Source organism: Styela clava, chromosome 2, assembly GCF_964204865.1.
Source record: "Styela clava chromosome 2, kaStyClav1.hap1.2, whole genome shotgun sequence".
NCBI lineage: Eukaryota > Metazoa > Chordata > Ascidiacea > Stolidobranchia > Styelidae > Styela > Styela clava.
In genome coordinates, this window is record NC_135251.1 from 29,546,603 (window position 1) to 29,567,846 (window position 21,244).

General features: G+C 35.6%; 3 protein-coding genes across 3 annotated transcripts; all 3 read left to right on the forward strand.

Moving 5' to 3' along the window:
* Positions 1 to 9,209: 9,209 nt before the first annotated feature.
* LOC120336585 (uncharacterized) lies at positions 9,210 to 12,893 on the forward strand. Its single transcript, XM_078110109.1, has 4 exons — positions 9,210 to 9,481; positions 10,350 to 10,562; positions 10,788 to 11,256; positions 11,795 to 12,893. The coding sequence occupies exons 1-4, from the start codon at positions 9,403 to 9,405 to the stop codon at positions 12,234 to 12,236; spliced, it is 1,203 nt and encodes a 400-aa protein (XP_077966235.1). The 5' UTR covers positions 9,210 to 9,402; the 3' UTR covers positions 12,237 to 12,893.
* Positions 12,894 to 15,694: 2,801 nt separating this feature from the next.
* LOC120330469 (uncharacterized) lies at positions 15,695 to 17,495 on the forward strand. Its single transcript, XM_078120245.1, has 4 exons — positions 15,695 to 15,773; positions 16,706 to 16,918; positions 17,144 to 17,341; positions 17,476 to 17,495. The coding sequence occupies exons 1-4, from the start codon at positions 15,695 to 15,697 to the stop codon at positions 17,493 to 17,495; spliced, it is 510 nt and encodes a 169-aa protein (XP_077976371.1).
* A 19-nt stretch (positions 17,496 to 17,514) lies between these two features.
* LOC144419994 (uncharacterized) lies at positions 17,515 to 18,921 on the forward strand. The gene is made up of 2 exons (XM_078110288.1): positions 17,515 to 17,612; positions 18,151 to 18,921. Exons 1-2 carry the CDS (start codon positions 17,527 to 17,529, stop codon positions 18,590 to 18,592), a joined length of 528 nt encoding a protein of 175 aa, XP_077966414.1. The 5' UTR covers positions 17,515 to 17,526; the 3' UTR covers positions 18,593 to 18,921.
* Positions 18,922 to 21,244: the final 2,323 nt, after the last annotated feature.

The following is a 21,244-nucleotide window of genomic DNA, read 5'->3' on the forward strand; positions in this document are numbered from 1 at the left end:
ATAATCATCGCTATGTTTGACTCTGCGGTGTGGCGTATCGTGCTGAGCGTTGGGAATACGCCATCGCACCTCTGGGTTCGCATTCCGTGGGGGATAATTGCGTGCGAGAGATTTGCTGGACTCCTCGCCATCGTGGAGTGGTCCACGTAGCCGCTGGTCGGTCACGGTTTCCCTCACAATCAATGTGTATCCGAAATCAAATAACTGGCTAACTAATCCCATAACCGACATGGACTGGTTATCGGACGAGAGGCCGTGGTTCGCAATATGCTTAGGCCGTTTTATCACTTTCCTCTCCCTTGAGATAAATATGTAAATCCCATCCTGTTCTATTATATATAGCCATGTCAAAACGTGCTCCTACTGCCTTGTTCTAATAAAATTGCATTTATTCGTGTTCTTCCTTTCTCCCAATGTTGTCTTTAATGGAGATTTCACTACTTACTTTTTCAAAAACTATAATATTTCCAAATTTAGTCATTTTGAAAATCTTCCAGGAGACAGCATAAAAACATTCTGTGATATTATATTTTCCACAACTTATTCCAAAAGTTATAAATGTTGAGTTTTACCGTAAATAAATACTAATACGCATGACAACGTACTTGGAGGTAAATACTTGAATGTTTGGTAAATTCAGTCGAATCACACAATTTCTTCGAAATATATTTCGTCGTATTAAAATGCGCGTGGAGACTATTCGCAATGTGCCAAAATATTCTGGCTGAAATTTCTGTTAGCTTAACATATGTCATATTTCTATGGCAACTAGTGATGATCCGAGATTTGTATCCGGATTCGATTTCAAGTTTACGTCATTTTTACCGAATCCCTAATCAATTCTGTTTTTAGTAATTGACGCCTATACTATGTAGTCTACTTTAACATCTATAGAATTATTGAGTTAGTCAAGTCGAGTTTTTTTTTTCCAACCAGTAAAAAAAATCAGTTGACCACAAATTACGGTAAACTGATAATTACACGGGGAGGATTAAAACTACGCAAAAATTTGCACAAAAATTATGTTATTATGTATTTCTAGAATATGTTCCAAATGCTCTCCTCGATATTGAAGAAAGAATCGCAATTTTTTTGCAACATTGTCAATCACTCTTCTTTGGGTATTTCTCTATTTTATTTCTGCAATTGCAGCCCTGAGTTCACCAGTTTGAGGATTGTCTTGATACAAATTGTCTATCAAACGCCCAACATACTAAAATCTGAGAGGTTTTAGTCCGATAATTAAATTGCCCACAGGATGTCATTGCAGGCTGTTTTCTCAGGAAATGAAATGATGTATGGGGGGTCGCCTCGTCATGCTGGAACCTCTGCACTGCCCAGATTTTTCTCGGCACAACCATGTGATGTTTTGTATTCACCGTTTAAACACTTTCATTTCCATGTCCTGACAGCAGACGGCCCGCTTCAGCAGACAACTAAGTGAGTGGTTGAAAATTTTGCGAAACTTCTGAGTATACGCTATTTAATTAAGGTTTACAGAAACTTTAGGATAATATAGTAGTATCTATGTAGACTTGTAGAGTATGGATTCTTCCAAGCGTCCAATTCCTGATTCGCCAAGTACATCACAGGAGGAAGATAGCGCACTAATGGCGGTTATAACAAGCACTATTCTTCGCCAAGTACTGATACAATTGCCATCAATGATTGATGAATGTTTGACCACCAAAACAACACCATCCAGTCCATCGGATCTTTCAAGAGTTGCCGAGTCTAGTTTTCAACACATTCTGAGTTCACTAGACTCCTCATTGAAAGATATGAGAAGCGAACTCAGTGTGATTGCTAAAGCTCAGAGTGACCTCAGGGACAGCCAAAAATTCTTATCAGATAAATTCGACTCGATTAATAAATCTCTTAAATCCACACAAGATATGGTGAAAAAACAGCAGAAAAAGATTAAAGATCTAGAAGAACTTGTGGAAGACCTTGAGGATGATTGCGACCACCTGGAAGACCGTGTTGAAGACCAAGAGAGAAGATCACGATTGGAATGTCTCGAGTTCCACGGTATAGCTTATAATAATAACGAAAACACCGACCTGCTTGTATGTAAACTGTCAAAGATCATTGGAGTGAACATTACCACCGCAGATATCTACAACTCACATAGACTAGCACATGATAACTCAGATAAACCTTCTGCCATAATTGCTCGCTTCACCTCTAGGAGAGTCCGTACCAACATAATTACAAATAGAAAAAAACTGAGAACAGCAAAAGACCCTAATAAATTCTTCAACTTCTCCAAAATTTTCATTGCGGAGAACTTAACGAAAACAGCTAGATCGCTTTATTTTCAATCAAGGGAACTAAAAAGACAATGTGGATACAAATACCTTTGGACTAACAATGGGAGAATTTTTGTCAAGAAAAACGATGACACGAAAACAAGACAAATCAGAAATGAGAATGACCTAGCATTCATCAAATAGGTCAGTTGCAATAATATTTTATTACTCGCATCTTCTTATACTGATTCTCTATAAATTCATGATGTTATTCTCTTAACGTAAATGTCCAACAATTTTAACATTGTCTGCAACAATATTGAAGTTTCGAAATTGAATTCTATTCGTATGTCTTCTGATCTTATTATTTTTCATACTAATATTCGCTCTCTCCATAAAAACCTTGACCAACTAACTTTCTTATTATCCTGTTTCCCATTACCGCCACACATAATAGCTATAAGTGAAACCAAACTAGTTGATAATTATTCTTCAAATATTAACATAGATGGGTATACTTTCATCCATGCACCATCTCTTACTAAAGCAGGAGGCGTAGGTGCGTATATTAGAAATGATGTTACCTATACTGTAACCATAGAAAATAGCATTCGGTACTCTAATTGTGAAAATTTATGGTTTGAAATTTCTTTAGAAAATTTTATAGATAACCTGGTAATCGGTATTATTTACAAACACCCACGCAATGACATCTACGACTTTACGAACTTACTCGAACAATCCCTGTCTAAATTGGCTAATAAAAAATTCCTCATTGTTGGTGATTTTAATATTAATTTATTTTCAGCAACTAACAGCACCCAAGTTGCAAATTACATTAATATGCTTGTGTCACACAATGCTATTTCATTAATATCCGAAGCCACAAGAGTCACCCACACCTCAGCCACTCTTATTGACCACATATACACCAATTTGACACATCTAGAAATTGACTCCTTTGTCGTGCATTCCGATATAACTGACCATTTCCCCATACTTTGTTGTTTAAGAGGCATTAGACCCACAAAAACGAATGAGTGTGTATTGTCAAGAGATATGTCACTGTTCTCAATTGATGCCTTTCGATCTGAGGTACATAACATTATGAATAATCGATTTTCCTCAATTAATATAACTGCTGAGAACTTTGACAACACATTTGACGAATTCATACAGTCATTCGTTAGTACCATCGACCGGCATGCCCCACTTCGACCTCTATCGCGTCGTCAAAAAAGGCTGAGGCTAAAGCCATGGCTAACCAAAGGGTTAATCACTTGTATGAAACACAGAAATAAGTTGTTTAAAACCCATTTTTTACGTGGAACCCCCTTGCAACGCTCATACTTCAAAAAGTATCGCAACACACTTACTTCCGTATTAGACAAAGCGAAGCAAATTCACTACCAAAATCTTATTTCCCAGACCAAGGGTAACCCCAGGTCTACGTGGCAAATCATTAATCAAATCACAACCACAAAAAATAATTCCAAGCATTCGATAGCTGAAGTATGTCTTGAAAATGGCAGTACAGTTAAAGACGGTTGCTTAATCGCAACCGAATTTAATAAGTACTTCTCAACTGCTGGATCTAGCTTGGCAGCCAAGTTTTCTAATGACATGTGTGAATTTAAGCCATTTCTTCGTAATCGTGTTAGTAAATCAGCTTTTATGACTTTGGTCACAGAATCCGAAATGATAGTGGAAATTCTAAACTTGAAGGAGAGAAAGGCAGTTGGGCCGGATAACATTCCTCCCCGCTTCCTGAAATTCGTTGCTGACCCGCTTGCGCCGCTTCTAGTTAAATTGTTCAACTGCTCGCTCTCGCTTGGAATTTTCCCCTCATCCCTCAAAGTTGCTCGTGTAATTCCTCTCTTTAAATCTGGCAAAAAAAAACTTGTGTCAAATTACAGGCCAATTTCAATTCTTTCGTCAATTAATAAAATATTTGAACGTTTAATTCATAATAGGCTCAGTAATTTCTTTACAAAATATGACGTGATAAATAAACATCAATTTGGTTTCCAGAGTAATCACTCTACGTCTCATGCAATTTTAGACACCATCTCTTACATTTATGACAAATTAGAAAAAAAAGAATTTGTTAGTGCTATATTTTTAGATCTCAAAAAGGCATTTGATACCGTTAATCACAATATTCTAACCCAAAAGTTATGGCATTATGGTATCAGAGGTATACCAAATAAACTTCTCTACAGTTACTTGAGTGGCAGAACTCAATTCGTTCAAGTAGGAACCCACTGCTCCCCAGTCTTACCAGTGACTCACGGGGTCCCACAGGGTTCGACGTTGGGTCCATTATTATTCCTCGTCTATATAAATGACCTCACCCACTGTTCTTCTTTCTTCGCAAAACTATTCGCTGACGACACTATACTTCTAGATAGTGACAAATCTCTACCAGCTATACAGTCACGAGTGAACTCTGAAATTGTAAAAGTGGTTAATTGGATGAAGGCTAACAAATTGACATTAAATATCGATAAATCTAAGTCTATGCTTATTTCACCAAATAAACATAAAGCCAATCATAATTTATTAATCTGTATTGACAACATTACATTAGAAAAAGTCAATTCTTATAAATATCTGGGCATATATTTAGACAGTCAAATGAAATGGGATATTCATATAACTAACTTGGCTGCTAAGTTATCTAAGTCGGTGGGAATACTGTACAAACTCAGGCATTTTATACCAATTTCAACTTTACGTATGGTTTACCACTCGTTATTCCAAGCCCATATTCAATACGGTATTTCTGCATGGGGCTCCGCTGATAAAACTCTTTTACGCAAAATTGAAATAATGCAGAACAGGGCCATTCGTGCTGTCTCTGGCAGTGGACCTTATGCCCAACTTGATCCAATCTATTATAAACTTCGTATTATTAAAATGGTGGATATTTATAAATTAGAGATATTGAAATTGATGCACCAACATCACAACAAAAAACTCCCTGTTACATTCACTGATTATTTCTTGAAACAAAGCAGCGTGCATTCTTATAGAACACGATCCTCTGCCAGTAGTTCCTATTATGTAACTCATTTTTCAACCAAACGTACTCAAAATTCGATAAAATATACAGGCGTTAAATTATGGAATGCTGTATCCGATAACATTCGAATTATGAATTACAATTCATTCAAACAAGCTTTGAAAAATTTTTACCTGGATTCCTATGTATCCTTCTAGTCTGCTTCAATAAGTGGTATAGATCCCTTATAAGTATAGTAGTGTACCGTATACAACCCATGTCCCCCACCTTTTGTGTGGCTCGATTTTTCTATAACTGGTCATTCGGTCCAGGATCTCTATTTTACCTAAACGATCGTGACTTTTTTCACCTTTTAATGCCATTGGCATTGTCACCATTTTTCTTTATTGTCCTCACAGAGCACGACCATTATCACTGAGTTCGCATCATTGCCCAAAGTACATGTGGAATGAACTTTTCCCATCAAAACTGTTTTTCCTGTCTGAATTGTACTTATATATTTATTTATTTATATATTGCCGTATCAGTACCGATACTTAATCCAACCCGGCTTCCCCTGTTATGGTTGCTGGGAATTCCCCTTCAGTTGCTAAGTTTCTGCAGCGTCCTGCCAGTCAACAATTTCATATTGTGAATGCGATCACCCGAGCATGACGCTGCGAGACTGACATACTGATTTATCGTAAACGCGTTTTTTCTGACTTTTACTCGACACGATGGATATTTGTTCCCATTTAAACATTTCTCTCTCGATTCCCTTCACATTTCTTTTTAAACCATTCTCTTTTGACTTGCTCTCTCGATTCGATTTACGTTTTCTAAATTTCCCCTGAGCTAACTTAATTCTAGATTAATCATTTCTTCCCCGACTCTCTTGATTCCATTCATACTTTTTATTTAAACTTTTCTCATTTGGCTTACTCTCTCGATTCGATTTACGTTTTCCAAATTTTTGCCCTGATCATATATAACTCAACCTTAATCATTTGACGTTTTTTTGACGTCATTCAGCTTTAATGGTGTCGCTGACACGATGACTTGATAGTCTTTCGCGGCTCCTCGTTAATTGCAGTCGAAACATTATGTGTCTGTTGTTTTCTTTTGCCTTGATTTACTATGCTTGTGTTGTTCATAATGTTTCTTGCACGACGAAAATAAATTATCTGAATCTGAATCTATACTGTAATCGTACGCAAACAGAAGTTCAAGCGCACATAAAATTGAATGATATTTTTTGAGATACATATTTAAGAAATTTTTGGTTTCTGTTTTCTAGATAACCTGAATCTCCAAAAGCGAAAATGCACCACTACCATTAGGTTTATACTTTCAAACCCATGTTCAACCTTTTAGTGTTCTATCTTTTTGGCAACAGAATCAAATTAAAATATCTTCACGTGTGAGATCGGGTTAAAAGTTTTTTATTTCTTTTGCCAGCTCATTCCTGGTAGAGTGTGTATTTAGTGCAGTGACCGCACTTTTACATATCAAGAGAGATTCCCTCGACAGTGTCAGACGAGACTCAAGACTATTTTTGACCGAAATGAAGCCAGATATTATCAAACTGGTGGTATTTCGCCAGGCTCAACCTTCACGTTATGCTAATGATAGGTGAAGAATAAAGTTGCGTTGCTTTTTTTTGTCTGAGGGGCATTTGCTAGTTAAAAAGTCGTCCAAGGGGGCGCTGACAGAAAAAAGTTTGGGAAACACTGATTTAAACCATCCATAGCCAGTGGCGTATCTAGGGTGAGGCAGCCATGGCTCCATAGACGCCGATTGGATAGGGGTGCAAAAACGGTGAAAAGTTTTAGTTGTAAAACGTTTTAATAAAATAATTTCTAATTATAAATAAAACTTTGTCATGGGCGCCATTTTATACGACAATGTCCATAGCCATGTTACAAGAAGTATTACAAAAAGGACTTACATGCCTAAGTGTTTATTTTCAATCACATAAAATCGCTCAAAACAATTATTTCCAAATAGCCTACCAATAATTTCCGCTTCCCAATAACAGCAATGCATCCTAGGGTATGACAGTTCGAAAACCTGTGCAGTTTTCTATGACTCATTTCACCTGTGATTGACGATTTTTTTTGCTTCCCTATGTAAATGAATATTTGATTTCGTGCACGGTGATGAAATGAATATTACTGCTACTGATATATAACTATAAAACTCAGTTCCTATCGTATCTAGTTAAAAATTCTGGGTTATATTTAATATATATATTTAAAAAGCATAATATATTGGTGAAATATCACCCGTAACTTGTAACAAAATCGTTTTTGAATACGACGACGGATATCCAGATAAAATACCGCAAGTTAAAAATTATTGATCACCTATAAAGATCTTGCTGTCGCACAAACTCGAATACCTACTTGTACTAAACACCTGGATAATAAATCATTCATGTGTAGGACATATATCCAGTGGTGGGATTCAAATTTTTTGTCAACCGGTTCCATCACAGAAGGCATATTATTTGGCCGGTTCTGTTATAAGTTTTTTTTAGTAATGCTAACCGGTTCGCTGATCTCATAAAATTCCGCGAGACGGTTTTATAGAACCGGTTCGAACCGGCTGAATCCCGCCACTGCATATATCCCTTTTGGTAACATAGTCTACGAACAAAAGATAATATGTTTTAGGCTTCAGGACAATGTATATAAATTTTCGGTTCGCGTACAAATGAAACATGCTCATCCAAGAGTAAGTATTCGCTCATGCCTGATAAAAACGATTTCGTGTCGAGGTATTATAATTCGGAATATATACGAGGGATCAACCAAGGGGTCATTTTATTGATAACCCTTTCGAAATCGAACTTATTACGTGTAATCTTCTTCTTAAAAAGAAAGAAAGGGGTCGCAGCGTCGTCAAAATTGTGTTTTTTTCATATTGACATCTTGGGGTTTCAAATTCGACGTACCGTATATTGGCGTCAGTCGGTCACGTAATGACAACGTGCCTAATAGTCGCTCAGAATTAATGGTAGCCGGTGGCGGAAAAGACAATTTACAACCAGAACAAACATTTCCTTATATTCGCGTTTGTATTGTGACCAAAAACAACAACAAAAAGGTTTAACAGCTACCTATACCATTCGGCAAGAAAATACGAGCGAGATACGACCCTATGTTAATGAGAGCCCATTGCTGTACCGCAGTTATACTTACAGTGATATCGGTTTCACTCGAAGGCCTGGTCAATGATAGCTAATTACCTCAAATATATATACATAATTCATGATATATATTATAATGATATGGTAAAGATTATTATTCACTTATTTTCGGCAAAGCAATACAGAATCTACTGTTTGCGAAAAGCAATTTGACCCGAGAAAAATTAATCGATTTGAAAAACCAGGAAATTAGATTTTAACATATTTTAAAATATTTAATAGATTATGATTCATAGAAACTGACGCCACTACATTAATTTGTTTAACTTTCACTGATTGCACTGTCAAACAATTAAATTATACATTTTAGTTGGGCTAAACATATATATATATATATATATGATATGAATCAAAACCAATAATAGGGGACCAAAATGCAACTAATTACATATTTTTTATATCACACAATGATGTTCAATATGAAATCTCATTGTCTGTCATATTCAATGAATAATTTACACGACGAGGAGGGTCAGTTTTTTTTAAATGAACAGTTTTTGAAAATAAACAAATTGTGTCGGAAAACATGCAATATTCAATTAAGATTATTGGCCTGGCAGCTTTACTTCTTACGAAAGGTAGGATAACTGTGTAATGTTTCATTATTTCTTTTTATAATTTGTTTAATTCAATAATTCTGGTTAATTTAGTCGTTATCTGGTAACTGCCAGACCCGGCAGGCTTTTCATTGAGGGGATACCACTACTTTGTTTTGGGCAAAATTCATAAAAATAGTCTCAGTAATTCAATGCAATGTATGCTTACTTGTAGGAATATCGTATTTGGACGCCGAACCGTGTGAAAGATACCCACCCGATTACATTTATGATCGCAATGGGGAAATAGAATCACCGAGGAATGATAGTGAATGTGGAGGGTGGAATTATTGTCGTTGGCGATTTCATTTTCCCCTTCACGAGCAGACTATATTCAAAATGACTTTTACGTCAAACCAAACCCCAAAAGAAAGAGGCCTGATAAGGGTTCATAGTTTGCTCCCCGGAACTGGAATATGTAAGTGTATTTATTTATGGCTTACATGTTGTATTTAGAAACTTTTTTGAAGCCAATAAATTTTTCTGTTCGATTTTTAAGAAATCGTTTCGTTATCTATATTTTTCACTTTTTTGATTGGAAATTATACTTTGGGAGTCAAAGGTAAATTTTGCGGCCTTTTGTCACGGCCGACAATCTTTTATCTCGGGCCCAAAGTTGAGTCATAGTAAAACTCAAGTCCGAATTTTGAAGATTCAAATGAGACCTGACTCTGACGACTGATCTCGATAGAGGCCAATAGACCAGCGGTGTCCAAACTGCGGCCCGTCGGACGAATTCGTGCGGTCCGCGGGAAGATTTACAGCCGATCCTCAACCAGCCGTTTCCAATAAAATTTTCCAGAGCAAACCTAAGTGTAGCCCAGATAAGCACTATTCTTGTGTATGGTACTATCGTGATGGTATATTATATCAGAGCACGCAACCAAAGCATATTATGAATAAGCGACGACAAGAGAGGACGAAACTCGGCAGTTTTCTAAGTCTTATAATTTGAAAATACATTCCGAGTTCGCGCACAATGAAAATACGAAAAAAAACGCCGTACAAATTCGTCAAATTAAACTTCAATTTATGACAAGTTATTTAATGTGAGGTTCGCGACAAAAATAAAATATGATTTGCGGCCTCAGAAAGCATTTGAGTTGGACAAGGCTGTACTAGACAACAAGCAGATGTATCTAACAACATAAAACCATAAACAAACTTCGTATGTATAATTGTAATCAACGACCAGTATGGAAATCACACATAAAAACCCCCTTTTTAATTTAAGCGTATAACATTCATTGAAGAGAGAAAATAAATCCTTTTTCTATATTATACAGTACCTGGTTTTTCCTGGTATGGCTTCAACCCAGACTCTGATCAAACATGTTGGATCGGTTATACCTCCGATATCTGCTTGAACGAAACAAAGAAGCTTAAATGCGAAACTAGAAAATGGTTGTCCAATGTAAATGGTTCAATGGTCATATTTGAATGCAAACCTTCCAAATTACAATTCAAACTGTCCTATGAATACATTGACTGTAAAACAGGTAAAACTACTTTCCAATTTAGCTAAATAATAACACGCTCAATGCGAATTTATAACACACTCAGTGATCATTCACAGGTATAAGTCCCATAAGTATATATGATCACGTGCGCCGATTGAATTTACGTTAACATTACAGAATCTAGACTGCTCACGTCTTATGTCAAGTAAAAGTGTAATGTACGGATCATAAGACTTAAACTTACGCTCTCATCTTCCATTCCAGGAAAGAGTAGTCGTACCTCTCCAACCACTACATCCCCGGGTAAAACCAGCCAATCACCAGTAATTACTTCATCAATCACACAGGAAAACAAACATAAAAACCACACCGACCAGTCAGAAGATTCATCATCTCGGAGTACCACGTCGTTGCAAACAGTACACCAATCACCAAGAACTTCTGCACCAACTACCAATAAAGGTGAAAACACCAGCGATCAATCAGAATCTTCTTCTTCCGTGAAAACTACTCCTCAACAATCACTTGGTTCAACTTCTGCTATGCTTCCACAAGCAAGTATTCAAGTGTCTACGATTTCTGCGTCAACTCAACAGCAGAATGCTGAGTCTACTGAATTGAAAGCTAAACTTGTTTCTATCTCTCTTATGACAATTGCAATAGTCTCTGGAAGCATAGTAGCAGTTATAGTGATAGCAGGAGTAATTGGAGTCTGGATCTATAGGAAAAGAAGGTGAATTCACTTTTTGCGTTCTCCATCAGGTTGTGCAGTCACCAAAAAACGATGGTTTTTAATGTATTTTTAAATATTTGATCAAAACAACGACTACATAATAAAATAAGTCACTAATGAGTAAAAAAACGAGCAACCACATATTATGTTATATAATATAACGACGTTAACAAAAACTAAACACGTATAATGTCTTGCTATATTAGCAGGTAATAGATTTTCGTTCGGATTGGATTCGAATCCACAGCCCTGCAGTATAGGTAAATACCAACCAATTACAAGAATGAGTAGCATATTCTGTAAAAAACATTCCGGTCATTCCAAACTTATTAACTCTATACTTACTAGCAGTTGCTATCAGTAACGTAGGTCTCGATGTCAAATATTAATTAATCAAACATGAACAAATAATATATATAGCGTCATAGTGACAGCAACTAACACAGTAAAACGTCTTGCTTGAATAGGATGCTTTTCATAGCTTTGTCGGGAGCGAATAAATTAATAATAATAAATCTAAGAACATATTCGTTTCTAGACTTCAACATCGAGAAGAAAGCATTCCAGTGCATTATCGGAAACGTCCGTTAGCCACACCTCCCCCGGTGTACGAAGAGATAGGCATTTCCCGGGGACCGATACAACAAACCGAACCATCTGGCGATCATAAGGATGATTATCGCAGACCATCTTCTGAAGCTAAAATGGGGTCACAAATCAATAAATATCTTACAGCGATGTACTCAAGAGAAAATCGCCAAGAAGGCAATGTCAACGATGGATATGAAAATACTAGTTTTATTACAGAACCAGAATTTACTGCTCCAGTTGACACTCCACCTAATGGATATCTGGAACCAATGACGCACACGAGCCTTTCGCGCCATGAGGTTGTATACGAAGTTACATATGTCGATGGAGATTTTACTGATCCAGATTATATTTATCCAGAAATAGTCCCATCACGCAGAATCCAATAAATATCGTGTCGATTCCTTTCTGATTACGGGTCGGACAAATATACTTGAAGATCTTTTTTTTTTTTGCTTTTATATTTTGAACATTATTTGAAATTCATATTATAAATAGTTTACACTAGAATGTGATTAGTACGATATTATAATATTCTGTTCGATAGCAATTTAAAACCGAATAAACTGTTCATCTGGCATAAAAATATAACCATGTTTAACTTTTCACCAAAATGTTATAAATCATGATATAAAAACCAACGACAAATTTTACATGAAACATGACTTCATCTAAATTCTACAAAACATGAATTTTAAATGGAAAAGGTTTTGTTCAAACCAAGTTTCTTATCGGTAGTTTAATTTTATTGCACTATTGAACATTCCGAAAAAAAAATTAACATTTATGTCGTCGAACTTTGTTGTCGAAGATGCAGCCAAACTTTTTGACTGATAAAGAATCACGCTCAAATGAATTCAAGTCGAGATTTTGTCGGAGTCAAAATTATTACTAACTTAGGGTTAGGGACAGATGTTCTGTACATTCAAATCGTCGGGGTATTATTGAAAATTTGAACATTCCAAAAAAAAAAAAAAAATTAGAACCTCACAGCCATGAGCCATTATTGACTCATTAGTTTGTAGAATATCAATATCACCTCTTCCGATTTTGAAATATATCACCTATGCTTATATCACTTGCCGCTTTAATCCAATTTCCACGTACAGACATAAGCACCAACAAAAGATATCTTCTTAATAATGTTTTGAATACCTTTTTAATTCAGGCGACATGAAATCAATACAACGCTAATAAATATGATTGGAGCAAGTTTGTCAGCTGAAGTATTTTCGAAAAAGAATTCGATTTTTGCTGAAATTATTAGATTTAAGAATTCCAGAAACATAATTAACCAAAAAAATTTCGATTTTGTTTTCGAGTTGCTGTGCCTTTATTCGTGTCATATCACTTAACAAAAACTTGTGGCAAAAATATGGGATCACTAAATATTATTTTCTATTTTTCTCATTGAATTTTATTTGGATAGGGGTGCAAAAACGGTGAAAAGTTTTAGTTGTAAAACGTTTTAATAAAATAATTTCTAATTATAAATAACTGAAACCTGTATTTTTATTCAAATAATAACGTAGACGTATCTCGAACCAACAAAAGCTAAATATAAATTGTCAACCAACGATCAAAGGCGCGCATTTTTAAACTTTGTCATGGGCGCCATTTTATACGACAATGTCCATAGCCATGTTACAAGAAGTATTACAAAAAGGACTTACATGCCTAAGTGTTAATTTTCAATCACATAAAATCGCTCAGAACAATTATTTCCAAATAGCCTACCAATAATTTCCGCTTCCCAATAACAGCAATGCATCCTAGGGTATGACAGTTCGAAAACCTGTGCAGTTTTCTATGACTCATTTCACCTGTGATTGACGATTTTTTTTGCTTCCCTATGTAAATGAATATTTGATTTCGTGCACGGTGATGAAATGAATATTACTGCTACTGATATATAACTATAAAACTCAGTTCCTATCGTATCTAGTTAAAAATTCTGGGTTATATTTAATATATATATTTAAAAAGCATAATATATTGGCGAAATATCACCCGTAACTTGTAACAAAATCGTTTTTGAATACGACGACGGATATTCAGATAAAATAACGCAAGTTAAAAATTATTGATCACCTATAAAGATCTTGCTGTCGCACAAACTCGAATACCTACTTGTACTAAACACCTGGATAATAAATCATTCATGTGTAGGACATATATCCAGTGGTGGGATTCAAATTTTTTGTCAACCGGTTCCATCACAGAAGGCATATTATTTGGCCGGTTCTGTTATAAGTTTTTTTTAGTAATGCTAACCGGTTCGCTGATCTCATGAAATTCCACGAGACGGTTTTATAGAACCGGTTCGAACCGGCTGAATCCCGCCACTGCATATATCCCTTCTGGTAACATAGTCTACGAACAAAAGATAATATGTTTTAGGCTTCAGGACAATGTATATAAATTTTCGGTTCGCGTACAAATGAAACATGCTCATCCAAGAGTAAGTATTCGCTCATGCCTGATAAAAACGAATTAGTGTCGAGGTATTATAATTCGGAATATATACGAGGGATCAACCAAGGGGTCATTTTATTAATAACCCTTTCGAAATCGAACTTATTACGTGTAATCTTCTTCTTAAAAAGAAAGAAAGGGGTCGCAGCGTCGTCAAAATTGTGTTTTTTTCATGTTGACATCTTGGGGTTTCAAATTCGACGTACCGTATATTGGCGTCAGTGGCGGAAAAGACAATTTACAACCAGGACAAACATTTCCTTATATTCGCGTTTGTATTGTGGCCAAAAACAACAAAAAAAAAGGTTTAACAGCTACCTATACCATTCGGCAAGAAAATACGAGCGAGATACGACCCTATGTTAATGAGAGCCCATTGCTGTACCGCAGTTATACTTACAGTGATATCGGTTTCACCCGAAGGCCTGGTCAATGATAGATAATTACCTCAAATATATATACATAATTCATGATTTATATTATAATGATATGGTAAAGATTATTATTCACTTATTTTCGGCAAAGCAATACAGAATCTACTGTTTGCGAAAAGCAATTTGATCCGAGAAAAATTAATCAATTTGAAAAACCAGGAAATTAGATTTTAATATATTTTAAAATATTTAATAGATTATGATTCATAGAAACTGACGCCACTACATTTATTTGTTTAACTTTCACTGATTGCACTGTCAAACAATTAAATTATACATTTTAGTTGGGCTAAACTTATATAGTTGACTAAACTTATATATATATATATATTGGACCATATGATATGAATCAAAACCAATAATAGGGGACCAAAATGCAACTAATCACATAATTTTTATACCACACAATGATGTTCAATATGAAATCTCATTGTCTGTCATATTCAATAAATAATTTACACGACGAGGAGGGTCAGTTTTTTTTAAATGAACAGTTTTTGAAAAAAAACAAATTGTGTCGGAAAACATGAAATATTCAATTAAGATTATTGGCCTGGCAGGAGCTTTACTTCTTACGAAAGGCAGGATAACTGTGTAATGTTTCATTATTTATTTTTATAATTTGTTTAATTCAATAATTCTGGTTAATGTAGTCGTTATCTGGTAACTGCCAGACCAGGCAGGCTTTTCATTGAGGGGATACTACTACTTTGTTTTGGGCAAAATTCATAAAAATAGTCTCAGTAATTCTATGCAATGTATGCTTACTTGTAGGAATATCGTATTTGGACGCCGAACCGTGTGAAAGATACCCACCCGATTACATTTATGATCGCAATGGGGAAATAGAATCACCGAGGAATGATAGTGAATGTGGAGGGTGGAATTATTGTCGTTGGCTATTTCATTTTCCCCTTCACGAGCAGACTATATTCAAAATGACTTTTACGGCAAACCAAACCCCAAAAGAAAGAGGCCTGATAAGGGTTTATAGTTTGCTCCCCGGAACTGGAATATGTAAGTGTATTTATTCATGGCTTACAGGTTATAATTAGTAACTTTTTTGAAGCCACTAATTTTTTTCTTTTTCGATTTTTAAGAAATCGTTTCGTTATCTATATTTTTCACTTTTTTGATTGGAAATTATACTTTGGGAGTCAAAGGTAAATTTTGCGGCCTCTTGTCACGGCTGACAATCTTTTATCTCGGGCCCAAAGTTGAGTCATAGTAAAACTCAAGTCCGAATTCAGAAGATTCAAATGAGACCTGACTCTGACGACTGATCTCGATAGAGGCCAATAGACCAGCGGTGTCCAAACTGCGGCCCGTCGGACGAATTCGTGCGGTCCGCGGGAAGATTTACAGCCGATCCTCAACCAGCCGTTTCCAATAAAATTTTCCAGAGCAAACCTAAGTGTAGCCCAGATAAGCACTGTTCTTGTGTATCGTACTATGTATCGTACTATCGTGATGGTATATTACATCAAAGCACGCAACCAAAGCATATTATGAATAAGCGACGACAAGAGAGGACGAAACTCGGCAGTTACAACAAAAAATTGTTGTTTGCCTAATACTTCATATATCTTTTTCGGCCTTTTAAGTCTTATAATTTGAAAATACATTTCGAGTTCGCGCACAATGAAAATACGGAAAAAAACGCCGTACACATTCGTCATATTAAATTTCAATTTATGACAAGTTATTTAATGTGAGGTTCGCGACAAAAATAAAATATGATTTGCGGCCTCAGAAAGCATTTGAGTTGGACAAGGCTGTACTAGACAACAAGCAGATGTATCTAACAACATAAAACCATAAACAAACTTCGTATGTATAATTGTAATCAACGACCAGTATGGAAATCACACATAAAAACCCCCTTTTTAATTTAAGCGTATAACATTCATTGGAACAGAGAAAATAAATCCTTTTTCTATATTATACAGTACCTGGTTTTTCCTGGTATGGCTTCAACCCAGACTCTGATCAAACATGTTGGATCGCTTATACCTCCGATATCTGCTTGAACGAAACAAAGAAGCTTAAATGCGAAACTAGAAACTGGTTGTCCAATGTAAATGGTTCAATGGTCATATTTGAATGCAAACCTTCCAAATTACAATTCAAACTGTCCTATGAATACATTGACTGTAAAACAGGTAAAACTACTTTCCAATTTAGCTAAATAATAACACGCTCAATGCGAATTTATAACACACTCAGTGATCATTCACAGGTATAAGTCCCATAAGTATATATGATCACGTGCGCCGATTGAATTTACGTTAACATTACAGAATCTAGACTGCTCACGTCTTATGTCAAGTAAAAGTGTAATGTACGGATCATAAAACTTAAACTTACGCTCTCATCTTCCATTCCAGGAAAGAGTAGTCGTACTTCTCCAACCACTACATCCCCGGGTAAAACCAGCCAATCACCAGTAATTACTTCATCAATCACACAGGAAAACAAACATAAAAACCACACCGACCAGTCAGAAGATTCACCATCTCGGAGTACCACGTCGTTGCAAACAGTACACCAATCACCAAAAACTTCTGCACCAACTACCAATAAAGGTGAAAACACCAGCGATCAATCAGAATCTTCTTTTTCCGTGAAAACCACTCCTCAACAATCACTTGGTTCAACTTCTACTATGCTTCCACAAGCAAGTATTCAAGTGTCTACGATTTCTGCGTCAACTCAACAGCAGAATGCGGAGTCTACTGAATTGAACCCTAAACTTGTTTCTATCTCTCTTATGACAATTGCAATAGTCTCTGGAAGCATAGTAGCAGTTATAGTGATAGCAGGAGTAATTGGAGTCTGGATCTATAGGAAAAGAAGGTGAATTCACTTTTTGCGTTCTCCATCAGGTTGTGCAGTCACCAAAAGACGATGGTTTTTAATGTATTTTTAAATATTTGATCAAAACAACGACTACATAATGAAATAAGTCACTAATGAGTAAAAAAACGAGCAACCACATATTATGTTATATAATATAACGACGTTAACAAAAACTAAACACGTATAATGTCTTGCTATATTAGCAGGTAATAGATTTTCGTTCGGATTGGATTCGAATCCACAGCCCTGCAGTATAGGTAAATACCAACCAATTAAAAGAATGAGTAGCTTATTCTGTAAAAAACCTTCCGGTCATTCCAAACTTATTAACTCTATACTTACTAGTAGTTGCTATCAGCAACGTAGGTCTCGATGTCAAATATTAATTAATCAAACATGAACAAATAATATATATGGCGTCATAGTGACAGCAACTAACACAGTAAAACGTCTTGCTTGAATAGGATGCTTTTCGTAGCTTTGTCGGGAGCGAATAAATTAATAATAATAAATCTAAGATTATATTCGTTTCTAGACTTCAACATCGAGAAGAAAGCATTCCAGTGCATTATCGGAAACGTCCGTTACCGACACCTCCTCCGGTGTACGAAGAGATAGGCATTTCCCGGGGACCAATACAACAAACCGAACCATCTGGCGATCATAAGGATGATTATCGCAGACCATCTTCTGAAGCTAAAAAGGGGTCACAAATCAATAAATATCTTACAGCGATGTACTCAAGAGAAAATCGTCAAGAAGGCAATGTCAACGATGGATATGAAAATACTGGTTATATTACAGAACCAGAATTTACTGCTCCAGTTGACACTCCACCTAATGGATATCTGGAACCAATGACGCACACGAGCCTTTCTCGCCATGAGGTTGTATACGAAGTTACATATGTCGATGGTGATTTTACTGATCCAGATTATATTTATCCGGAAACTGTCCCATCACGCAGAATCCAATAAATATCGTGTCGATTCCTTTCTGATTACGGGTCGGACAAATATACTTGAAGATCTTTTGTTTTTCTGCTTTTATATTTTGAACAGTATTTGAAATTTATATTATAAATAGTTTACACTAGAATGTGATTAGTACGATCTTATAATATTCTGTTCGATAGCAATTTACATCCGAATAAACTGTTCATCTGGCATAAAAATATAACCATGTTTAACTTTTCTACAAAATGTTATAAATCATGATATAAAAACCAACGACAAATTTTACATGAAACATGACTTCATCTAAATTCTACAAAACATGAATTTTAAATGGAAAAGGTTTTGTTCAAACCAAGTTTCTTATCGGCAGTTTAATTTTATTGCACTATTGAATATTCCGAAAAAAAAATTAACATTTATGTCGTCGAACCTTGTTGTCGAAGTTGCAGCCAAACTTTTTGACTGATAAAGAATCACGCTCAAATGAATTCAAGTCGAGATTTTGTCGGAGTCAAAATTATTACTAACTTAGGGACAGATGTTCTGTACATTCAAATCTTCGGGGTATTATTGAAAATTTGAACATTCCAAAAAAAAAAAAAATTAGAACCTCACAGCCATGCGCCATTATTGACTCATTGACATTATTGACATTATTAGTTTGTAGAATATCAATATCACCTCTACCGATTTCGAAATATATCACTTATGTTAAGCCGCTTTAATCCAATTTCCACGTACAGACATAAGCACCAACAAAAGATATCTTCTTAATAATGTTTTGAATACCTTTTTAATTCAGGCGACATGAAATCAATACAACGCTAATAAATATGATTGAAACAAGTTTGTCAGCTGAAGTATTTTCGAAAAAGAATTCGATTTTTGCTGAAATTATTAGATTTAAGAATTCCAAAAACATTTCGATTTTGTTTTCGAGTTGCTGTGCCTTTATTCGTGTCATATCACTCAACAAAAACTTGTGGCAAAATTATTGGATCACTAAATATTATTTTCTCATTGAATTTTATTTGGAGTTGGAGTTGATTGCAGATGTATGTTTATCCATGCGTAACTGTCTAATTGTCTCATAAGTCTTGAATACTTAAGGTTTCTAAATGTATCCATAAAGAACTTACTATCATTTTAGAATGCCGACAAATTTCCGCTGAAAATGTCGCTTAATTTAAAGTACTGAAATTGCACCATACGTTGTTTGCTCATTCGAGTTTTTAACAAGTTTAAATATTTCTGCCGCCCGTTTTAGAAATGAAAGTTGCTGACTGCCTCTTTTATATCGACATAAATACTCCTCAAAAGTCAAAACAAATGATTGTATACAAGGTGGGTTTTGAGATGGAGCTAACTTATAACCAATTCATTTATTATTATATTACTTACCTTTGTGGGATAGAGTGGAACTATCTCTGACTGTCAGTATCAAAAGAATTTAACCTTTGCCAGTCGAACCTGAGACTGCGATTCCGATATTATCGGAAATCGTGGCCACCATTGCATTGCGCGTTCGGATGCTCGGACTGTCGCCATGGTATCTGAATCATTATCTATTCTTTGTTATAGCCTACCTTGAGTATGGAAGGATTGTATTAAATGTACATTTGTTTTATTCGCTTGACCTTGGTATATTATGGCCCGGCCCTATATATATGACTATACGTCGCTGATATCTATCTGACATCAGTTTGGGGTGACAGTGCTAGTTCCAATCTAAATCGTTAACCACGGTCAATTCATTAAACAACTTCATCCTATTATACATTTTTGCGAGCTGTGTAATTCCAAGTACAACTCCAAGGATTACAGATCGGCTTTAAAAAACGTTTAATTTTTTCATACATTTTCACTTGTTGGGACAATGGTGGCTGAATTTCTCATATTTTTTCTTGATAAGTTATATCTACTCCCATATTGCTCATTTCTGATGACGTCGACGATTCGTGATATATTTCACAGTATTTGTGTAATCAAATATTCCCAACTTACAGAAATCTCATCTGAGAGTTTATTATTAAAATGTCGTTACGTGGTTACTAGATTCAGTCAATAATTCCTTATTGCCAGCCATTAATATATATATATATATATGTCATTCGCTATGTATTTGCCGAGGTGGCAACACAACACAGTGAGAATTTGCCGTAGAGGCACAAGCTGTCATCATTGAAGAGTTTAAATGTCCAGTAAATATCAAGACACTGTCTCGTATACCTTTACAGTGTTTCTGCCATAAAACATATAAAAATAGATTAAATCAGCCGTTATAAAATTTTATTTTGTGTGTGACTGACAGAACACCAGAGAGTCAGCTAAACAAAGCAAACGTCGCTTATCAAAGAGAAAAAGTGGAGAGGAACGAAGAATTACATAGTGGAATGGAAATCGTGGATTCGAGTGCTGAATTTGTCTAGGGGCCTAGTTATGGTTATTTGCACAACCGATATGACAAGGCTTCTCGTCGTCTCATGCACTTATCCACAATGAACCCTTCAAAAACATTTTCATTCTATGATTCACGACGACTAACTGCGGACACGTATTAACTTCTTTCTTGCAAACAAAGCCCTGTTCTATTACGGTTTTTACCACCATCAAATCAACGCACCTGAAACAAATACATATTTGGTTTACGATTCCCCGTACCCATGGATTGGC